The sequence below is a fragment of the Salvelinus alpinus genome, chromosome 2, assembly GCF_045679555.1.
Source record: "Salvelinus alpinus chromosome 2, SLU_Salpinus.1, whole genome shotgun sequence".
NCBI lineage: Eukaryota > Metazoa > Chordata > Actinopteri > Salmoniformes > Salmonidae > Salvelinus > Salvelinus alpinus.
Genome location: NC_092087.1, coordinates 39,439,990 through 39,464,590, shown reverse-complemented (window position 1 = coordinate 39,464,590; position 24,601 = coordinate 39,439,990). Strand labels below are relative to the sequence as shown.

The window sequence follows — 24,601 nt, the reverse complement described above, 5'->3', positions numbered from 1 at the left end:
CTGTCTATTGTAAGGCCTTTTAGGGCCTACTGTAGGTCACACAAGATGTGATTTACAAGAAAGGATGCACATACCAGTAGAAATCCACTTTTTCGAGCTGAAAGATGGCCCGTGCTTACCCATGGTGTTGCACGATGATTTAAGTCAAGTCATCGTTTTAGTGAAAGTATAATTTATTTGGGCTTGAAGTGACAAATCCAAACTGCCCACATCGTGCATTTTCTTGTAGCCGAAGTTTCATTTCAGAGCTGGGTTTTATTTGAATGTTACTTACCACCCACCAGCATGGCATTGTTTATTAATCAGAAACACCTGCAAAGTTGTTTCTCTTCGCAAGTTGCGACTTAGCCAAACAACTTTTCGCCGTAGCCTAACTTATACTTTTTCACATCCACTTTTTTTTACCTGAACATTTCCATAATCCATTGGATAATTGGTCATTTTTCAATAATTTTTGAGCCAATTATGTATTAAAAAATAAATATGACCGTTTTATATGACAAATCCAGCTCCAGAACCAGTAGCCAGCTGGCTAATCTTTTGAATAAGGTGTAGTTAAAAACCCTCCGGCAACAAAAGATAACATTTAGCTAGATAAGGTTAGCAAGATAGCTAAGGTTGGCATGCTAGCTAGCTACACTGACAGCTGTCAGTTCCCTATTTGTAGATGTTTCTCCGGTCCACGTGGAAGTTACCAGGACGTTATTTCCCAGCCCCAATTCATATTTTTATATAGAAGTATCCCGCGTCATTCTTCGGAGGTGGAACCTAAACAAGTATTTCCGCTCTAGGGCAGGAATTGCATTGAAATGGGGACGGCATTGCCCTCTGGTAGGGGCCTTTTTAAAATACGTCACATGGTACCACATGGAGTGTTATGGGTCTGGCATAATAGCCATATAACCGTGTAACCGACGGTTATGAATGAAGACCGTCATGAGAGATTGTTTGTGGAGATTCTCTGCCCTCGACTTACAATTAAAACCAGTAAATTAATAATTGCCACTGCTCACTGATAAAGTGGATACCTATTCATGCCAAAGTGACAGAGGTGCGACTCCATGACCGGGAAAAAACGTGATCTAAGTTTGAAGGGATAAACAAACTCCTATAAGAGAAAACGGAATCACTCTAAAATCATTCCTGTAAATTCAATGTGCGGGTCATAGGACTTGAAACTACTGTGGAAGCGGGCAACCTAACTTCCTTCATGAGGATGTTTTCTATGAACTGTTTGGGCAGGAGAAGCTGTGTCACAAGCCACTGATTAACATTGCGCACCAAACGTGTCCACTCCGCAAGGGCTCTCGCTGAATGATTTTATGGCTCTACAACTTTGAAGTCAAGCAGCAAATTGTTAGCCTTGCAGCAGAATCCAGGGGTCTGACCTATGCAGGGAAGAGGACCAGCATCTACCCAAACCTGACTGCCGAACTGCTAAAGCAGAAGACCTACATCGAAGTAAGATCCCAGCCATGCAAGCTAAGTCTGAAATGCAGCTTCATCCAACCAGCAAAATGGGTATAATATCCATACACAATCACGCAGCCTAGCCCATGGCTATGATGCTGCCCTCAGCATAAGACAATGATGACAGCCCTCATGGGTACAAGGAACAATATTACTATTATTGCTGAGCATTAGGGCTGTCCCCGACTAAAAAAATATATATAGATTTTTTTGATTGGTTTGACCAATTGATTGGTCAAAAATATTCAACATGTAATTTGGCATATAGACACACCCGATGCGTTTTAATAAAATCAACTATATGCATTGAGCCTGCCTGATGCTTTAAGCTTACGGTATGATTAAATAAGATAAATGCCTCAGGCGCCAGAGATTTAGATATTGAAAAGGAAAAAATGTAATCTCACCCAACTATTCTCCTCCTGCTGGCTTTTGCAGATTCTGCGAAGACTACGAGGAGTCGGCAACCAATTTATCTTACCATTTCTACCGATCTGCATGCCAGTTTTGTATTTGTATTTATTATGGATCCCCATTAGCTGATGCCAAAGCAGCAGCTACTCTTCCTGGGGTCCAGCAAAATTAAGGCAGTTTATAAAATTTTTAAACATTACAATACATACACAGATTTCACAACACTGTGTGCCATCAGGCCTCTACTCCACCACCAAATCTCTGTGTGTGTGTGTGTGTGTGTGTGTGTGTGTGTGTGTGTGTGTGTGTGTGTGTGTGTGTGTGTGTGTGTGTGTGTGTGTGTGTGTGTGTGTGTGTGTGTGTGTGTGTGTGTGTGTGTGTGTGTGTGTGTGTGCATCAAATCAAACTTTATTTGCCACATGCGCCGAATACAACAAATGTAGACTTTACCGTGAAATGCTTACTTACAAGCCCTTAACCAACAGTGCAGTTCAAGAAGAAGAAAATAAGTAGGCTAAAATAAAAAGTAATAATAAAAAGTCTAATGGCTTGGGGGTAGAAGCTGTTGAGCCTTTTGGTCCTAGACTTGGCGCTCCGGTACCACTTGCCGTAAGGTAGCAGAGAAAACAGTTTATAACTTGGGATGACTGGAGTCTCTGACAATGTATGTGTCTGTGCCAATGTTTGTGTTGCTTCACAGTCCCGCTGTTCCATAAGGTGTTTTTTAAAATCTGTTTTTTAAATAAAATTTTACTGCTTGCATCAGTTACTTGATGTGGAATAGAGTTCCATGTAGTACTGTGTGCCTCCCATAGTCTGTTCTGGACTTGGGGACTGTGAAGAGACCTCTTATGGCATGTCTTGTGGGGTATGCATGGGTGTCCGAGCTGTGTGCCAGTAGTTTAGTCAGACAGCTCGGTGCATTCAACATGTCAGTACCTCTCATAAATAAAAGTAGTGATGAAGTCAATCTCTCCTCCACTTTCAGCCAGGAGAGATTGACATTAATATTATATCTCTGTGTACATGCAAGGGCCAGCCATGCTGCCCTGTTCTGAGCCAATTGCAATTTTCATTTTTTGTGGCACCTGACCACACAACTGAACAGTAGTCCAGGTGTGACAAAACTAGGGCCCGTAGGACCTGCCTTGTTGATAGTGTTGTTTAAGAATGCAGAGCATCACTTTATTATAGACAGACTTTTCTCCATCTTAGCTACTACCGCATCAATGTTTTGACCATGACAGTTTACAATCTAGTGTTACTCCAATAAGTTTAGTCATCTCAACTTGCTCAATTTCCACATTATTTTTTACAATATTTAGTTGCGGTTTAGTGAGTGTTTTGTTCCAAATACAATGCTTTTAGTTTTAGAAATATTTAGGGCTAACTTATTCCTTGCCACCCACTCTTAAACTAACTGCAGCTCTTTGTTGAGTGTTGCAGTCATTTCAGTCACGGTAGTAGCTGACGTGTATAGTGTTGAGTCATCCGCATACAGAGAAACTCTGGCTTTACTCAGTCAGTGGCATGTCGTTAGTAAAAATTTGAAAAAGCAAGGGGCCTAAACGGCTATCCTGTGGAATTCCTGATTCTAACTGGATTATATTTGATAGGCAAGTAACTATGCACATTATAGCAGGTGGTGTAGAGCCATAATAAATACTTTTTTCCAGCAGCAGACTATGATCGATAATGTCAAAAGCTGCACTGAAGTCTAACGACAGCTCCCACAATCTTTTTGTCATCAGTTTCTATCGGCCAATCATCAGTCATTTGTGTAAGTGCTGTGCTTGTTGAGTGTCCTTCCCTATAAGCATGCTGAAATTCTGTTGTCAATTTCTTTACTGTAAAATAGCATTGTATCTGGTCAAACACAATTCTTTCCAGAAGTTTACTAAGGGTTGGTAACGGGTTGATTGGTCGGCTATTTGAGCCAGTAAAGGGCGCCTTACTATTCTTGGGTAGCGGAATGACTTTAGCTTCCCTCCAGGCCTGAGGGCACACGCTCCTCAGTAGGCTTAAATTGAAGATGTGGCAAATAGGAGTGCCAATATCGCCTGCTATTATCCTCAGTCATTTTCCGTCTAGATTATCAGACCCTGGTGGCTTGTCATTGTTGATAGACAATACTTTTTTCACCTCTTCCACACTGACCATACGGAATTCAAAAGTACAATTCTTGTCTTTTATAATTTGGTCCGATATACTTGGATGTGTAGTGTCAGGGTTTGTTCCTGGCATGTCATCCCTAAGTTTGCTTATCTTGCCAATGAAAAAGTCATTAAAATAATTTGCAATATCAGTGTGCTTTGTGATGAATGAGCCATCTGATTTCAATAAATGAAGCTCCGTTATGGTTTTCATATGCACGAGTTATGGTTTTCATATGCACATTTTCATGTAAGTTTGATTTAGTTTTATAATAACGTCTTCATATCTCAATCATCGTCATCTGGCTATTCAAAATTCTATCCAAATCTAAATTAAAAATGATACAAACCTAAAATGTAACTTCTAATGCCAACTATGTAAAAATAGCCTACATAAAGCCAACAAATAAAAACATTGCAGCCTGCAGTTAGAAAATATCCTGATAAAACTAAATATCCTAGAAATCACATTGGCTACACATGGCCTGTCTGCAACGAACTTGAAACATTGTATCAACTATTAACTTTGGTCCCCGAAGCTTGTTCTAGCGAACTTGCAACATTGTATAAAATATTCTGGGCCCTCAGCCTTTCCCCTGCCAGTGAGCTCGGGACAGACACAGCTGTAGGCTATTTATGCAAGGGAGACGAAGAAGTGCTTGACTTGGGCAGGAGCTTACTGGAGTACCGGCACCTCACATTTTCTACTGCTTGAGCTCCTGTTCCTCTTATAGAATAAAAGTATTGTGGAGGTCCTGCACCTAAATATAAACAGTACCGGAACCTATTTCAGTCCAAGTCAAGCACTGATAAGAAGTAATCAGGTAGGCCTATTTTATGACGTTTCCACCTCGATCAGAGCATGATATTTCCCCCTTTCACGCAGAGTGCTTATCGAAAGAGAGCTGGAAAGATTTTTCAAATACCTTGAACTATTGTAATTCTCAATGGATGTAAAACAGACTTAGTTTTGTTACTGTTTGAGGTGAAAACATTACTTTGAAATGCTCCACAGGTCATTAGTGGTAGTGCGTTAAACCAATCAGAAATACGATCAGTTCCCAAAATGGTCACAAATATACAGTATACCTACATTTGCGAGCATGGCCAGTTAGCCTATAGGCCTACTTCTATGCATGCGTGTCCTTACTCAACATTGACATGAGCGCTCCAAACAAAGGACGACGATTAAATTGACACAACTCGTAAATTAAATGAAATAAAGCACTTGTTTCTCACAAGTGTAGAATAGGTTGTGCACTCTGCAAACAATATGTCCACTCAGACAATGAGAATGGGAAGACTGGAATAATAACATTGAATACATTAAGAGAAATTACCGTAACAAACATTGTAGATTAGGAATTAACGGTAAATGTACTACTGGTGATGTATGTAATGGGGAATTGATATACACTAACAATCAAACGCAAACAATTCACACAATGAATGTGCACAAATTTGCGGGAGAGAGTGTATTTTGGAGAGAGAAGTATATTGTGTATCTGGGTGCATGGTCAATCCGACATCGGCATTGGAGGTGATTCTGTCTGGCTATTACCATAAAGGCTTGATTTGGTGGAGTGCTGCAGAGATGGTTGTCCTTCTGGAAGGTTCTCCCATCTCCACAGAGGAGCTCTGTCAGAGTGACCATCGGGTTCTTGTTCACCTCCCTGACCAAGGCCCTTCTCCCTCGATTGCTCAGTTTGGGCTGGACGACCAACTCTATGAAGAGTCTTGTTGGTTCCAAAATTCCTCCATTTAAGAATGATGGAGGCCACTGTGTTCTTGGGGACCTTCAATACTGAATAAATATTTTGGTACCCATCCCCAGATCTGTGCCTCAACACAATCCTTTCTCGGAGCTATATGGACAATACCTTCGACCTCATAGCATGGTTTTTGCTCTGACATGCACTGTCAACTGTGGGATCTTATATAGACAGGTTTGTGCCTTTCCAAATCATGTCCAATCAATTTAATTTACCACAGGTGGACTCCAATCAAGTTGTAGAAACATCTCAAGGATGATCAATGGAAACAGGATGCACCTGAGCTCAATTTCAAGTCTCATAGCAAAGGGTCTGAATACTTATGTAAAGAAGGTATTTCTGTTTATGAGATTAGAGAGATTAGTAGGCGAGCAGCCTCTAGTAAAGATTAGGTCAAGTGTATTGCCTGCCTTGTGAGTGGGAGGGGACTGGGAAAGGGGGAGTTCAAAATGGGCAAGGAGGGGAAAGGGAGTTGGAAAGGAATAAATCGAAGGCAGACATCGGGAGGTTGAAGTTGCCAAGTATGAAGAGTGGTGCGCCATCGTCAGGAAATGAGTTTATCAAGGTGTCAAGCTCATTGAGGAACTCTCCAAGGGCACCTGGTGGGCGATGGATAATAATGTTAAGCTTGAGTGGACAAGCATGGAATTCTAATAAAGAGATGGAAAGGTGAGAGAGGGAGAAAAAATAATCGCCACTTAGGAGAACTGAGTAGACCTGTGCCACCACCACGTCGACCAGATGCTCCCGGACTATGAGAGAGAACATAGTCAGATGAAGAAGGAGCAGCTGGAGTAGCAGTGTTCTGTGGGGTGATCCATGTCTATGTCAGGGCCAAACAGTCAAGGGTCTGAAGGGCAGCATAGGCTGAGATGAACTTGGCATTCTTGACTGCACATCGGCAGTTCCAAACACTGCCAGAGACCCAGAGTTCCACATGGGTTGTGCTCGCAGGGTACACTAAATTAGAAGGGTTGCAGCCAAGGGATGGGGAGCATCTGTAAAGCCTACAGGGAGAGGTGCGAACAGGTATAGAAATACACACAGTTGACAAAGCTACAAAATAATCAAAATTACCATCTGTAAGATACTCAAGTGAGAGAATGGTGTGGAGCCTTCCTCCCTTTCCTTCCTGAGATGGAGCCTGAGAAGCTGGTTATATACACTCAGAAAAAAGATTAAACTACTCCCCCTCCAATACAGCCACTGATTACCAAAAACAAGTCACAGATTGACCTGCCCCTTGGTACTGGTTGATGTGACAACAACTATCTGCAAATTATGAGCAGTTCACAGGGAAGACAGGCAGCACTTAAAGGCCTTAGCTAGCAAAAAGACAGTACTAGACCACAACAGATAAAGGCAAAACATGTATACGTATCACTCCTGCAGATACCAGGAGTCCTCAAGCTATAGAATGAAGCACTATTTATAGGGCTATTTATACAGAAAATGGGTATATAACCCCTATAAACTTTATTTATAATGATGTGACAATTTTAGGTTGACAATAATTACATTACACAATATGTGATATAATATCACAATCAGGATTATGCCTCTACTGCCATTCATTCCTATTAGACTGGTTTGGATTTCTCCCTGACCAATATGGCTGCCATTTCTACCCCTATTCTGTAACTTTTTGAGGGTTTTTGACCGCCCCTCTAGTAAATTAATAGGATCTCTATATTATATGGTTTAAATATTCCCCATGTAATGTCAATGGACAGCTAACATAGCTACCATAGAATGTTGAAGTGTCATGAAAATGCATCAAAATGCAGAAACGGCATTGACCCAACTCTCCAAATACATGGCTCTGGGTACACTCACAATGGCCGCCAGTCCACCCATTAGAGACATTAAATCGAATTAATCACTGACTTGAATGGGATTCCCGTTCTATTAATTCGATTTAAATTCCAGCACATGCGGTCAGGAGCGGGGAAGAGGAGAAAATGTGCATAAATTATATATATTTTTGGAATATAAAATTCCATGACGTTCACAGCCGTAAATACCCTCTTATGCTGACAACTTCTCCTTTTCTCATCCACTACTTTCCTCTTTCACTTCCCTCTCTTTCTGTAGCTTTTGTAGAATATGCAGACGTATGAAAAATCTCAAGAAAGTGCTGCATTAGACTCAAGTCGGTGCCCGTATTTATCCTAGATCAGTGTTTCAAACCCTGATCTCTACATTGAGCCACGGTATGGGTTTATTTCACTGAAGAGAATTCTCTACACAATCATTCACGCAGCCAAAGTATTTCACTAGATATTCACGTACTCTTTTGGTCCAACAGTCATTGGTGTGGACAACTCGTCACACTCCGGATCGGATTGCGTAGAGCAAACTTCTTGAAATAGCTTTTCCTAGAATGGTTTAAATCAACAAGTGTTACCTAATGGTCTGTGCCATGCTACTAAATACCCATAGACTTCCAGTCATTGTGCTAATGCTAGTTAGCATTGGCTTGCGAAACTACTTCTAACTTCCTTCAGACTCAACACAGAGACATATACAAAATGGTATCCACGAGTTCATCTGACTTTAGGGAAGTAGAGAAAGGGCCTCATGGCCAAAATCCCGAAGCTTCCCAACAACTCTTCACACGTCAGTGGAACAGGTGAACTGGCTGTTCTACCGTTGTAGCCTATTTTAAAATTAAATGAGAGATTGGACGAATGGTATCCTATTAATTTGTTGTATAGGCTCCTTTGGGAGTAGCCTATGAAACCATCAGTCAGAAAATGTGAGGAATTTTATTCTGCACTGATTATGGAAATGAATTAGGAAATTGATTCCTATTTCTAATTATTTTACATTTCAAAGATAAAATAGATTTTCACTCTTCTCACTAACGGCAAATGACTGCAACTTGTTATTATATACTTAATATAAACATAAACGCAACATGTAAAGTGTTGGTCCCATGTTTCATGAGCTGAAATGAACGATCCTAGAAATGTCCCATACATACAAAAATATTATTTCTCTCAAATGTTGTGCACAAATTTGTTTACATCCCTGATAGTGAGCATTTCTCCTTTGCCAAGATAATCCATCCACCTGACAGGTGTGGCATATCTAGAAGTTGAAAGCATGTATGGCGTCGTGTGGGCGAGCGGTTTGTAGATGTCAACGCTGTGAACAAAGTGCCCCATGGTGGGGTTGTGGAATGGGCAGGCATAAACTATGGACAACGAACACCAATTACATTTTATCGATGGCAATTTGAATGCACAGATATACGATGGCGAGATCCACAAGCCAATTGTCGTGCCATTCGTCCGCCGCCATCACCTCATGTTTCAGCATGATAATGCACAGCCCCATGTCACAAGGATCTGTACACAATTCCTGGAAGCTGAAAATGTCCCAGTTCTTCCATGGCCTGCATACTCACTAGATATGTCATCCATTGATCACGTTTGGGATGCTCTGGATCGACGTGTACAACAGCGTGTTCCAGTTCCCGCCAATATCCAGAAACTTCGCACAGCCTTTGAAGAGGAGTGGGACAACATTCCACATGCCACAATCAACAGCCTGATCAACTCAATGTGAAGGAGATGCTGCATATACTGATTTGGTTTTCTGATCCACACCCCTACTTATATATCTGACCAACCGAGGCAAATCTGTATTCCTAGTCATGTGTAATCCAAAGATTAAGGCCTAATTAATTTATTTCAATTGACTGATTTCCTTATTTGAACTGTAACTCAGTAAAATCTTTGAAATTGTTGCATGTTGCGTTTTTTTTTCAGTGTGTTTTTATGAATAAGCCTGTCATCACTCCCCGCATTTGCACAAAATATGATTTGCCTGCTTGCAATGCAGTACTTTAACCACAAGCAATTGTGCATAGGCCTACGCATGGTCTAAAGTTTGCATTGAGGTAAGAACATTCTCACATCAAGGTCAGTTTTTATAAATGCCAACTTTTGTGTGAAAACTGGTGCATGCATGTTTTGGGGTATATTTTGTACATATGTAACATTTATAAATGAGACCCCAGGTGTTTGATGTAGCTGACTCTATGATGTCTCTGGTACCATCTTGACCTTCACTGGTAAAGGCCTCCCTCTAACGTGCATGGGAAACTCTATAGCATTTCTTTAGTCGTCGATCCCCTAGTCCTCCACCAGGCTCCAGAGGAAAAGTATAGTCACCACGCCACCACCAACCTCATGGCATTATCACAAAGACAGCCCAACAGAGTCATGCTGATGGATACACCAGGATTATATTCATTCACCATGTTTCTCCCTTCTCATCTGGTCCCACCTCATTTCGTGTGTGTGTGCTCGTTTCCAGGGCCGAGCCAAAGACTCATTGAAAACTACAGATACCCTTTGGCCAGTGTCATTTGAAAGTCTACTGTGATTTTGTAATAGTCACAGACATTAAGAGAAACGAGTTGGTGTTAAACAATTTTAGTGTTAACTCTAAACCTGTTGAACTGCTTTTAACTGATGAGTCCTGATGAGAGCATGAGCTCCGGGTTTCCTGTCTGCCTGAGTTTCTCTAACCTGGTTCTTCCCAATCCGAGGAATGTTAAATAAAAGAGGCTGTCTGATTCACATTAGCAGTGCGTTTTCCACCAAAGCCCTGCCAGCTAACTTTAGAATGGAGCCTTGTGGGGCTCACTCGGCTTACTGTGCATGAGGTGATCCCTTTTTCCCTTCCTCTTTAGCCTTTTTCTCGCTCTCTCCCACTCTCTCTTTCTCTTGCTTTCTCTTCGCTTTCTACCTCTTTGCCTCTCACTCTCCATTTACCTTTCTTTATCCCTCTTTTCTCCCCACGTTCTGCCCCATGTTTTATATTATTTTTAAATGGGTCAGCAGATGTTAGAAAGGGGAGCGATTTGGGAGGGGGAGAGGGATGTGGGAGAGAGATTGCCAAGACCAACAGTTTGGTTTTTGGTGTGGGCGGAGAGAGATGGACCCCTAAGAGAAGGGAGCGTTGAGTTCCAGACTTCTGCTCTGCACCCCACAGACTCTCATTTACATCTGAAAGATCCTGAAAATACCATTCAACGAGGAGAAACATTTTGCTCGTGTCTGTAAACAAATGTTTCCCCTTGAAGTGTTACTAATCATAGAATGCTACTTTTGGGCAACACTTACAGATCTCCAAGGATGGCATTGAGTTACAGTGAGGGCTCATCTTTCAGCTAATTAGCCGTTAGCTGGAGTTATGTTTGTATTCAGTTTGCAGTTTGAAAATATGGACCAATTAGCTATAATTATCAGTACAAACTCGTCCCCTGTTCTTCAAGGTTCGCAAGCTTTATTTTGGAGGCCATGAGCTGATCTTTGTTACCTATTCCTTGAACTCCCCCATGTAAGCCCAGGCAATGTTCATGGTATTGTGTAAAGCACTGAAACTTGGAGAGGGACTAACAGGAGAGGTGCGTCCATCCAATCTGTCTGACTCAAAAATACAAGATGCAGCCTGCCACCCAGGACTTTAGGTTTTTGTCCCAGATTTATAAGCACTCTCCGAACATGATGCTATGCTCGCACAAACAATGATTTCAAACAAATAACAGGCACAGCAACACCATTTCAGTAAACCGTGTTGCGCAACAACATCAAAGCAGTGTACAGCACATAGACCGTGTCTACACTTGACACTTACATGCGACTTCTGCTATCACAATATGAAGGTCACATTGAAAAGACAGATCTAGAAAAGCCTTATCGTGGTTGGATTGTGTTCAGATCTGGCTAACCACTTCAGAAAGTGGTTGTGCGCACATTTCTCCTCAGTCTGGGCGCAATCAGGCTTTCGAAAGCGCATACAGTGGGCAACGTCATCAGCACTTTGCCCACAAGTCAGAAAACGTGTGTTTTTAGGAGCGAGAGGCACCTTTTTTCATCAAACGTTGGAGGGAATGCATTCCTAGCGTCTGAGGATGTCTCTAATGGCTTCGTAAATGCTAGCCAACAAACTTATTTAGCTTTGCTAGCTAGCTTGCTACAGAGGTTAGCTGGCTAGTTGGCTACAGGAGTTGACTACTGCCATCAAGTTGTGTGATTATCAGATTTAGCCTGTTCCACCGTTTGCAGAATGCATACTGCATTTGAATATAGTGCGGGAAAAGGGAATCCGAACACAATGTGGACAGTGTAGGAACATTTAAATGTAGGTGTAGATGCATGACGTTTTCGGAGTTCCGTGATCAGAACTCCATGATCAGAATACAATAACTGCATGAACTTTCAAGTCTAGACATGGCCATAGTTACAGCTTTAGCATCGCAAACATCCTAGGAAAACATTTTACTGCATCCTACTTTAATGTAACAGATACAGTTGAAGTCGGAAGTTTATATACACTTAGGTTGGAGTCATTAAAACTAGTTTTTCAACCACTCCACAAATGTCTTGTTAACAAACTATAGTTTTGGCAAGTCGGTTAGGACATCTACTTTGTGCATGACACAAGTCATTTTTCTAACAATTGTTCACAGACGGATTATTTCACTTAGAATTCACTGTATCACAATTCGAGTGGGTCAGGAGTTTACATACACTGAGTTGACTGTGCCTTTAAACAGCTTGGAAAATTCCAGAAAATGTCATTGCTTTAGAAGCTTCTGATAGGCTAATTGACAGCATTTGAGTCAATTGGAAATGTACCTGTGGATGTATTTCAAGGCTTACCTTCAAACTCAGTGCCTCTTTGCTTGACATCATGGGAAAAACTGGTTCATCCTTGGGAGCAATTTCCAAACGCCTGAAGGTACCGCGTTCATCTGTACAAACAATAGTACGCAAGTTTAAACACCATGGGACCACGCAGCCATCATACCGCTCAGGAAGGAGACGCGCTCTGTCTCCTAGAGATGAACATACTTTGGTGCGAAAAGTGCAAATCAATCCCAGAACAACAGCAAAGGACCTTGTGAAGATGCTGGAGGAAACGGGTACAAAAGTATCTATATCCACGGTAAAACGAGACATATATTGACATAACCTGAAAGGCCGCTCAGCAAGGAAGAAGCCACTGCTCCAAAACCGCCATAAAAAAGCCAGACTACAGTGTGCAACTGCATGGGGACAAAGATCATACTTTTTGGAGAAATGTCCTCTGGTCTGATAAAAATAGAACTGTTTGGCCATAATGACCATTGTTATGTTTGGAGGAAAAAGGGGGAGGCTTACAAGTCAAAGACCATCCTCCCAACCGTGAAGCACGGGGGTGGTAGCATCATGATGTGGGGGTGCTTTGCTGCAGGAGGGACTGGTGCACTTCACAAAATAGATGGCATCATGAGGGAGGAAAATTATGTGGATATATTGAAGCAACATCTCAAGACATCAGTGAGGATGTTCAAGCTTGGTCGCAAAGGGGTCTTCCAAATGGATAATGACCCCAAGCATACTTCCAAAGTTGTGGCAAAATGGCTTAAGGACATCAATGTCAAGGTATTGGAGTGGCCATCACAAAGCCCTGACCTTAATCCTATAGAAAATTTGTGGGCAGACCTGAAAAAGCGTGTGCGAGCAAGGAGGCCTGCAAATCTGACTCTGTTACACCAGCTCTGTCAGGAGGAATGGGCCAAAATTCACCTAACTTATTATGGGAAGCTTGTGGAAGGCTACCCGGAACATTTGACCCAAGTTAAACAATTTAAAGGCAATGCTACCAAATACTAATTGAGTGTATGTAAACTTCTGACCCACTGGGAATGTGATGAAAGAAATAAAAGCTGAAATAAATCGTTCTCTCAACTATTATTTCACATTCCTAAAATGAAGTGGTGATCCTAACGGATCCTAAGACAGGGAATTTTTACTAGGATTAAAAGTCAGGAATTGTGAAACTGAGTTTAAATGTATTTCGCTAAGGTGTATGCAAACTTCCGACTTCAACTGTATGTTTATATTTTCTAATAGGTAAATTAGTTAGTAAATAAAAATCATAAGCCCTCTGTTCAGCAGCAATTTCACATTGAAATGTCTTTAACCCAATAAAACTCCAAATGGATGTGGACAGGGGAGGACTGGGGAGATTTGAAATGGAATGTTTTGGGCGACAGACAGACTGAAGGATTGGCTGGTCCTGGGGAACAGTCAGTCGGGTGGCGTGGTTGGCCTGGAGTTCCAAATATAATCTGCTGAGTCATTCACTGAGTCCCACTTGTGGGCAAAGCCCTGTTCTGGTCTAGTCCACTCTGGCTCGGCAGCCCTGGGTAGGAGTCTGGCCGAGGCCCTAAGCACTCTAATAAGAAGACGATTAGCCTTTAAACAGATTTCTATTAAATAAAGCCATACTGATGAAGCATCTTGGAGAGCGTAGCTTTCTCAAACAGGCTTTTCTGAACTACAGCAGGGCTTCCTCATCCTGGTCCTGGGGCATCATTGTGTTGCACTGTTTTGTTCCTGCCCAGCAACAACACACCTGATTCAGTTAATCAAGGGCTTGGTTAGATGATCAATTGAATCTGATGTGTAGCCTTCGTTCTGGGCCAGAACAAATAGTGCACCCATGTGGGTCCCCAGGACCAAGAAACTCTGACCTACAGTCTAACTTCCTGCTCACATTTTCACATTTGTTTAACCCATCCTCTGCTTCCCTGTCTCAGCATACAGGACGTTGTCATGCCACCAATTTCACACTGACCAGAGCTGAAGGCTGGTATTATCTTTTCCGCCTCTGGTGTGTGTGTGCGTGTGCGTGTGTGCGTGTGTGTGTGTGTGTGTGTGTGTGTGTGTGTGTGTGTGTGTGTGTGTGTGTGTGTGTGTGTGTGTGTGTGTGTGTGTGTGTGTGTGTGTGTGTGTGTGTGTGTGTGTGTGTGTGTGTGTGTGTGTGTGGAAAAGTAGTAATTTGGCCAATCTCAACCAGGGTAATGATGTGTTTGCACTTCCCCCTGCTGTGCCCTGACAAAGCAGACTCTTAGACAGCGGTTCACTGTTTATTCCCCGACAGTTGTACACGTTTCTCTGTGGTTGAACCTGTGTCTAAAAGTGCTGCACAGGGCACATCTGTATATAGAATCAGGATGATGTGATGGAGTTTGAAGGAAGAGTGGTGGTAGAACATTACAACAGGGAAAGATGGGAAAGGAGAGGAGGGATAGAAAAGATTCATTGAAAAGGTGCAGTACTGGCCTTTGTTAATGTTGGTCTAAATCAGGGATCATCAACTGCAGTCAGCCACAGGCTTCTTGAGTGGATGGTCAGGGGGCTGAGATATAATTATAAATAATTTGTAGACTGAAAATTGATCGCAAGAAGCCCAAACAGATAACATATTTGACTAAAGCATAATCATTTCAAACCTTGCTGACATTTGCATATGATCTCTCTACTATGGGTGGGAATATTTTCAATCAGATTTCCAAAATTGAAATAACGGAGCCGATTTGCTGGTGTTCTTACGGTCTTTTATGTCCAACATTTAAAAAAACGAATGAAATACAAATATATTATTTTTGCTCAGAAAACTTGGGAGGCCAAATTAAATTGGAACGCCAGTTGGGGATCCCTGGTCTAAATCATGTTTTGTCCCTGCCTGTGTTTCAGGTCCGCACAGCCGTGTGTCGCGGTGCCCACCCAACGAGTACCAGTGTGGTGGGATAGAGCTGTGTATCCACATGAGCAAACTGTGCAACGGAGTTCCGGACTGTACCGATGGCTGGGACGAGGGGCCGCACTGCAGAGGTACTGAACACACACCCACCCTCACTTCCTCCCTCCCTGCCTCTCTCTCCACCTCCCCCTATTCATGTAGCCTGTACAGATAGTACAGTGCATTGTATTTTTCGCCTAACCCTCCCCCAGACATTCTCTGCCCAGGCAGGGAATCTTGCAGCATTACAATGAAGGGGAGGTGGCCTGGCCATGGCAGATTGATTCTAGCATGGCCATGCACTAAGGCTTATCGTCCTACCCCCACATTAATGTACACAGAACATGCGTGCTGCCCACATCAGACGTTACTCTGTCTATAAAATTGGATTATGATTATGACGGATTACTGCAGATTTACATGTAAGAAACATGTGTAGGATTATAATAAACAGATTTTTTTCACCAGGCATTGTTGAATTCCCTTAGGGTTTTGCAAGTCTGGCTACCTACAGTATTTCTCCCATTTCTGGCCCTGGTTAACTAATATTGACCTGAATGTGCTTAATGTATAGGACAGAGTGGACAAACACGTTATACAATAAAATTATAAAAAACATTAAAGCTAAATTATTAAGCGAATTTTTTGCAAAGGTCTTTGTCCTCGTTTAATGTAAGGCTATAGAAAGCTGTCCCCATCCCTCTCTTTTCCCTTTCCCCCTCTCTCTAATCTCTGTACCACTCCTCTTTCATCCCCCTCTTTTAATTAGCCCCCACCCCTTTCTTTTTCTGTCCATCCGTATTATCACACTCTTATGTAGTTTCTCATGGGAGATGTTGTTGTCAGGACTATACTGCCCATACTTTAGCTACAGCTCTGTAAGCAGGTGTGAGTGTATAAAGCGGGTCAGACTTCTAAACGTGTGTGTGTCAATTTGTGTCTGTGTGCACACTGTGACTCTGGCTTTTCCAAAACAAAAACTGGGCGCACACTCAAATCATGATTATCCAGCCTGGATTACCTATTTTCCAAAATAACTGTGCCAACGAAAGTTCTTAACTGAAAACACGTGCTGATTCTGATTTGGTTGGCTAAACGAAGAGAAAGAAAAACGTGATCGTGTGAAAAGCCTGACAGTGGATCTTTATTGGACGGGTGAGCTAGAGGACAGGATGGCTGGATAGATTGGTGTTAGCTGAAGCACTAAAGGTTGTCTAATACCCATGGCTGGTACAATCCATGAATGGGTCATGGTTGGCCAATGGCATAAATTGGAGAGGGGGGGGGTAAAAAAATAGTACCCTACTACTAAGGGCTGGGAATTATCAGGGACCTCACGATACAATATTGTCATAGTACTTAGGTGCCTATACGATATATATTGGGATACTCACCATTCTATATGTAATGCGATTCCATACTGCGATTTAATGTTCCAAACATATTGCTCACCATGTCTGCTGCAGATGAACAAGCGAGAGAGCATGAGAAAATACATTTTGATCAGTCATGGAAATAAAGTGCTGGAAACATGTTGGCTCACTATTTCAAAACTAGAAGAACAAGCTATAGGATGAAAAACACCAGAGTTTTTGTGCAAAATAGCAAATAATCTACCTAGCAAAAACAAAACAAACATTATTTTTACAAATCGACATATGGAGTCTTAAGTATCAATATAATATCGTCCAAAATAATATTGTGATACGTAACTATCAATTTTCCCCCCCGTTCACTACCTATTACTAGACTAGAATATTTGAGTATCTGTTATACAGTGCTTCTGTACTGTGTGCACAAGGAAATGTCCACACTCGCATTCACTTCAATACATACTGTACTCACACTAACACATATTCCCTCTTTCACACACACACACACACACACACACACACACACACACACACACACACACACACACACACACACACACACACACACACACACACACACACACACACACACACACACACACACACACACACAGGTGTACTGTATGTGTTAGTGTAACACTAGGATTTTAAGTGTGGTCAACACCACAACCACTTCTTTGGATCCCATGAGACACCTGTCACCTCAATTCCCATCCCTTCATCCTTCCACCCCTTCAGAAGGATTAAATATTTATGGCAGTAACACGGAGAGAGGCGGGACATCAAATTTTCATGCGGCTTCACGCTGGCAGGGCTTTGAGTGGTGTGGGTGTGCGCGTCTCCATAGGCCGGCTTTCATCTTCCCAGGTAGTCAAATGGCAAGTTAGCGGGTTACCCATCCTTCATACATTCCTCATGGTTATCAGAGTGCTCACATCAATAACCCCCCCCCCCCAATGATGACTCCAATGATTCCCACAATTGTGTGAAGTTGGCTTTTGGGTGGTGGACCTTTTCTTGATACACACAGGGAACTGTTGAGCGTGGAAAAACACAGCAGTGTTGCAGTTCTTGACACAACCGATGCACCTAATACCATAACCCCTGTTCAAAGGCACTGAAATATTTTGTCTTGCCCATTCACCCTCTGAATGACACACATCATGTCTCAAGGCTTGAAAATCCTTCTTTAACCTGTCTCCTCCCCTTCATCTACACTGATTTTTATGTGGATTTAACAAGTGACATCAATAAGGGATCATAGCTTTCATCTGGATTCACCTGGTCAGTCTGTCATGGAAAGAGCAGGTGTCCTTAATGTTTTATACATTCGTTGTACCTTGACCTGCAATGGGGCTTATGTCCCATTGGTGTGTCTGCGTCGCGGTACCCCCATTGTAACACAGTGACATTGAGGTGGTGGTGTGATTTATGGGACACCTTGTAAGTTACGCCTGCTAGTGCTTCTACAGAGCTTTCAGAAGTTTGATAAAGCAATGTAGCTATGGATTGCCACCAGCAATGGGCAAATGTGCTGTCTTGTGTTTCATATTTTGTGCTACTCAACGATAATGTTCTGAACTGTGGAAAACAAACAAGGAAGCCAGCTACTTTAGGTGCCCCACCTTTAAGAACAAACTCTTAGTTTGAAACTTTAGTTCCCTCTACCTCTATCTATTTCCCTCTCCCCTCTTCTCTCTCCCTTTCCCTCTACCTCTCATTCTCTTTCTCTCCCTCTCTTCTTCTCTCTTTCCCCTTCTTTCTCTCTCCTCTCCCCTCTCTGGTGTATAGTGACAGTGAATGGGCTGCTATTGCCCTTAAACGGTGTGTGATAGATATTATCCAGGTCTAATGTGACCGCTGCTGTTTTGTCTCTGCTGCTCTGACTCAGAACACTGGCCCGGCATACACAGGTTTTCTCACAGGATGTAGTGGTGACAACTCGTGACTCTGTGAGATGACAGAGAGGTGTGTCATTGTGTGAGCGTGTGACAGCAATATTAAGGCGTGTATGGATGAACGATTCAGTGTGTGGTTGTGTGTGTGTTTGAGGTCCGCCTTGGCACAGGCCTGTCCTGCCTATGAGGGATTGATTAGTGCCGGGCTGCAGTGTTTGCCTGTGGATTTCTCTCCCTGGCCAGGCACACAAAAACCCCATTGTGTGTGTGTGTGATGGGGTGTGTGGATGCCCGCAGCTAGGGCCAGCTCTCTGTACATCCCTTTACCACCACTAAACACCCACACACAACACACACACCTCACACAACCTACTCTCCCACTCACTAAAATCACCCACTCTTTAACATGCACACATACACTCCTCCATGCACTGACTTCTCCTCTCTTGGGTATGAGTACAGTTCACTGGGTTTTGGGACCATTGATTGCCCATAGGAAGCTGAGAGGTGCACTTTTTCCAAGGCCCAGGGGCCCATTTTTTTTATCCCCAGGCTTTCCTGCTTCCCTATGCCCAGAGGCAAGCCCCCAGCTCTGGGTCTGGTGTGGCAGACAATGTCCTATATGGCTAGAGCCTGGGCTACTGATTCCAACATATAAAATTACTGTTTTGCAGTTTTTAGAGTGATTTATTGTCCATGATGGACAGACATATCTAAGTATCTAAGGTAAAGATGATCAACCTAAACTCAGCAAAAAAAGAAACGTCCTCTCACTGTCAACTGCGTTTATTTTCAGCAAACTTAATATGTGTAAATATTTGTATGAACATAACAAGATTCAACAACTGAAACATAAACTGAACAAGTTCCACAGAAATTGAATAATATGTCCCTGAACAAAGGGGGGGGTCAAAATCAAGAGTAACAGTCAGTCTCTGGTGTGGCCACCAGCTGCATTAAGTACTGCAGTGCATCTCCTCCTCATGGATTTGCCATTTCTTGCTGTTCAAGCTCAGTCAGATGATGCTGTGACACACTGCCCCAGACCATGACGGACTCTCCACCTCCAAATCGATTCCGCTCCAGAGTACAGGCCTCAGTGTAACGCTCATTCCTTCGACGATAAACGCGAATCCGACCATCACCCTTGGTGAGACAAAACCGTGACTCTTCAGTGAAGAGCACTTTTTGCCAGTCCTGTCTGGTCCAGTGACAGTGGGTTTGTGCCCATAAGCGATGTTGTTGCCGGTAATGTCTGGTGAGGACCTGCCTTACAACAGGCCTACAAGCCCTCAGTCCAGCCTCACTCAGCCTATTGCAGACAGTCTGAGCACTGATGGAGGGATTGTGCGCTCCTGGTGTAACTCGGGCAGTTGTTGTTGCCATCCTGTACCTGTCCCGCAGGTGTGATGTTCGGATGTACCTATCCTGTGCAGGTGTTGTTACATGTGGTCTGCCACTGCGAGGACGATCAGCTGTCCGTCCTGTCTCCCTGTAGTGCTGTCTTAGGCGTCTCACAGTACGGACATTGTCATTTATTGCCCTGGCCACATCTGCAGTCCTCATGCCTCTTTGCAGCATGCCTAAGACACGTCCACACAGATGAGCAGGGACGCTGGGCATCTTTATTTTGGTGTTTTTCAGAGTCAGTAGGAAGGCCTCTTTAGTGTTCTTAATTTTCATAACTGTGACCTTAATTGCCTACCGTCTGTAAGCTGTTAGTGTCTTAACGACCGTTCCACAGGTACATGTTCATGAATTGTTTATGGTTCATTGAAAAAGCATGGGAAACAGTGTTTAAACCCTTTACAATGAAGATCTGTGAAGTTATTTGTGTTTTTACGAATGATCTTTGGAAGACAGGGTCCTGAAAATGGGATGTTTATTTTTTTGCTGAGTTTACATGGCAATAAGCCTGAGCTAGGGAAAGGGAAGAGGGATACCGATTTTAATTAAAATGTATTATGATCCCCATTAGCGACAGCTAGTATTACTGAGGTCCGACACATAACGAAAAATACATTTTAGACAAAAGACTTTACAATCGACATTTAAAAACATTAACATGTAGTGTGTGTGCATCTGTCAGTTACCCATACATGTCAGTACACACACACAACAAGTAGGTCACATGGGGTAGAGGCGTTGTGCTGTGAGGTGTTGCTTAATTTGTTTATTTAAACCATGTTTGCTGTTCACTTGCTCTGTATAAGATGGGAGTTCCATGCACTCATGGCTCTGTATAACACTGGACCTGGGGACTGTGAAAAGACCCCTGGTGTCATGTCTGTGTCAGTGCTGTATGTAAGTTGACTACGTAAAAAATTGGGAATTTCCAAATAAAAAACAAGAAGTGATGCATTAAGTCTTACCTCCAACAATAGGCCAAGAGAGCCTGACATGCATAGTATTAATAGTCAGTTGCACACCTGAATGCATTCAACCGAAATGTATCTTCCATTTTTAACCGAAGCAGAGAGGCGGCGGGGCTGTCTTAATTGACATCATCGGCGCAGTAGTTGTTGGGGGTTATCTGCCTTGCTCAAGGGCTGAACGAATTTTCCACCTTGCCAGCTCGGGGTTTCGACAAGCAACTTTTCGGTTACTGTCCCAATGCTCTAACCGCTAGGCTACCTGCTGTCCCCAACTAGTCAGTCTTCCAGGGTTGTGAAAACCAAGTAGGCTATTTGGCAGTGTAACGATGTGCACTGAGAGTCGGGAAGCAAGTTCAGGGAGTGAGTGTTTTAATAAGTAAATGCAACACAAAACAAGAAACACGAACAACACACAGACTTAACACTGGAACAGAAACAATAACACCTGGGGAAGGAACCAAAGGGAGTTATTTATATATATATATGGAAGGTAATCAAGGAGGTGATGGAGTCCAGGTGAGCCTGATGATGCGCAGGTGCGTGTAACGATGGTGACAGGTGTGCGCCATAACGCGCAGCCTGGTGACCTAGAGGCTGGAGAGGGAGCACACGTGACAGGCAGCAGACACACTGAGAGCAATGAAAGTAACCTACTTCCCTGTCTCATCTACAGATATATATTCCTTAACCCTCCTGTTGTGTTTGTTTCATGTTAATTAATTCTGTGTTCCCGGTCCAAAATGACCGCCCCATTATAGCTGATTATAAATCCATAATATTACATATATTATCACCTAATGTTGTGTTAGATCTTTTTATCTACTTAAGTTCTTGTGAACATTGCAAGTTTTGAACTTCTATTTGCTATTTATGGCCTGTAGGCCTCATTGACCGGAGCTCATACAACCTGTTTTTTAGTTAAAAAAAAGCATAATATATGGATTATTTTGACTATAACAAATACTCAGATGAAACATATTGTGCTATTTATCACAGACTACTTTGTGTCAAAGTTTAACAAGACTCTCTCCTCCTCACCAGTGGCATGATCAAAGATATGATCAAGAGCCTCACATATAGCATATCGTTTGGTCATTGTACTGCCACAGAATGAATTGTGAGCAAGGCCTCAAAAAAGCTTTATATACCAGAGCTGCGAGAAAAGTTCCATATATTATTGAAACCATGTTGCGATTGTAAGTGAGAATGCCAACAGGTGTGGTTCCCGTGGGGGAAAGATTCTATTGGGGGAAGATTCCCGTGGGAGTTGCCATGGAAGCCAAGAAGGGGAGTGAGGTTGGGATGGGGTGTGTGTGTGTTCAAACACACATGCATGTGTGGGTCTTGGAGAGGAAGTGTGTCCATCTGATGAATGGGCATGTGCCTGAACTCAATTTTATTCACTAATTGTAGTCTCACCCATTAATTTCTAATGTCTGGTCATTTTTGACCGGGAACACCACAGGTGTATAAAAGTTAAATAAACTCATCAAAAAAATCGGAAAATCATCAAAATGTAATTTGTGTGTTCAGATGCCCTGTGTGGACAAAGTCATGGATCCTTATGACAATCAGATCAAATGAACTACATTTTTCAGGGCGAGAACTTGTAAATTCGTCCAATTCGACCGGAACACAGCAGGAGGGTTAAAGTAATATCCTTTTAATTACGGAATATTTATGAATTCCCCTTTTCTCTGTCATGCCAATACCCTCTTCCTGTGTCCTGCTCCCTTCTCCACCGCTCCTCCACTCTCATCTACCCTCTACCCTCTTCCAGCCCATCCGTTGTTTTTACAGACATTGCCTCTCAATTGCTCCTCAAAGTGACTCCAACGTATCCTTTCCTATCTCTTCTCCCTCTCTCCCGGTCTCTCTACAGAATTCGCCGCCAACTGCACTCTGTCGAGTTGCCAGGACAACTGTTCGGTGACTCCGTCGGGCACTGCATGTTACTGTAAGAGTGGATATGAAATAGGGCTGGACGGCAAAACATGTAAAGGTGAGTTCCACCAACCGGAAAACCTTTAGCCTTCTAGACATTGTGACAACCTACAGCCTGCTATTGGCTTTATAAACAGTAGGCCTGGCCTATACCTAATTTAACCTAATTGTAAAAGTCTAGTGGGCAATTATTCCTGGTCAAAGGAATTGTCCCATGTGTGACGTCTACTGTGTGTTGTGGCCAGATTTTGACGAGTGCAGTGTGTACGGGACCTGCAGCCAGTCCTGTACCAACACAGAGGGCTCGTACACCTGCAGCTGTGTGGAGGGCTACCTGCCTCAGCCCGACAACCGCTCCTGCAAGGCCAAAAATGGTAGGTATTAACCACCTGTCACCGCTACCACCACTCACCTCTTCTTTTTTTCTTCTCAACGGCCCCCTCAATGCTTTCCAAGGGGATTTTGATATAGTGTAAATATACTGTGCGGAATTCTTATGAGCTGTTGACCACTTTGTTGATCGCCTACCTTTACACACCACTCACTCTCCTCTCCTAGTACCAGTAGAAAGGAACTCGGTGCTGCTGATCGCCAACAGTCAGAACATCCAGGCCACGTCTCTGAGCGGTACCACGATCAGCCTGCTGTCCACCACCACCAAGCAGACCACTGCCATGGACTTCCTCTACGCCCAGGAGCAGGTCTGCTGGATCCACGTTGGCGACTCGTCGGCCTCCACCCACCTCAAGTGTGCCAAGATCCCCAACCTCAAGAGCTTCGCTGACGAGAGGGTCATCAACATCTCCCTCAGCCTGCACCGTGAGTACTATAGTACAATATAATACAACACAATACATCAACATCTCCTTCAGCCTGCACCGTGAGTACTATAGTACAATATAATACAACACAATGCATAATCTCCCTCAGCCTGCACCGTGAGTACTATAGTACAATATAATTCAATGCATAATCTCCCTCAGCCTGCACCGTGAGCACTAAAGTACAATATAATACAACACAATACATAATCTCCCTCAGCCTGCACCGTGAGTACTATAGTACAATATAATTCAATGCATAATCTCCCTCAGCCTGCACCGTGAGCACTAAAGTACAATATAATAGAACACAATACATCAACATCTCCCTCAGCCTACACCGTGAGTACTATTGTACAATATAATAGAATACATCAACATCTCCCTCATCCTGCACCGTGAGTACTATAGTACAATATAATTCAATGCATAATCTCCCTCAGCCTGCACCGTGAGCACTAAAGTACAATATAATAGAACACAATACATCAACATCTCCCTCAGCCTACACCGTGAGTACTATAGTATAATATAATACAACACAATACATAATCTCCCTCAGCCTGCACCGTGAGTACTATAGTATAATATAATACAACACAATACATAATCTCCCTCAGCCTGCACCGTGAGTACTATAGTATAATATAATACAACACAATACATAATTTCCCTCAGCCTGCACCGTGAGTACTATAGTATAATATAATAATACACAATACATCAACATCTCCCTCAGCCTGCACCGTGAGTACACTGTAGAATAGTATGCTATACACTATAAAAGGTC

At 42.8% G+C, this 24,601-nt stretch overlaps 1 protein-coding gene across 7 annotated transcripts in view; it reads left to right on the top strand.

Annotated features, from left to right (window-relative positions):
• LOC139560450 (low-density lipoprotein receptor-related protein 1-like) overlaps nt 1–24,601 on the top strand; it is a 181,259-nt gene that overhangs the window by 56,210 nt on the left and 100,448 nt on the right. For all 7 annotated transcript variants that reach the window (XM_071377261.1, XM_071377248.1, XM_071377270.1 and 4 more), the window contains exons 3-6: nt 15,355–15,492; nt 22,929–23,048; nt 23,236–23,364; nt 23,549–23,809. In XM_071377261.1, the coding sequence (XP_071233362.1) occupies nt 15,355–15,492; nt 22,929–23,048; nt 23,236–23,364; nt 23,549–23,809 (648 nt within the window). The remainder of the gene's footprint in view (nt 1–15,354; nt 15,493–22,928; nt 23,049–23,235; nt 23,365–23,548; nt 23,810–24,601) is intronic.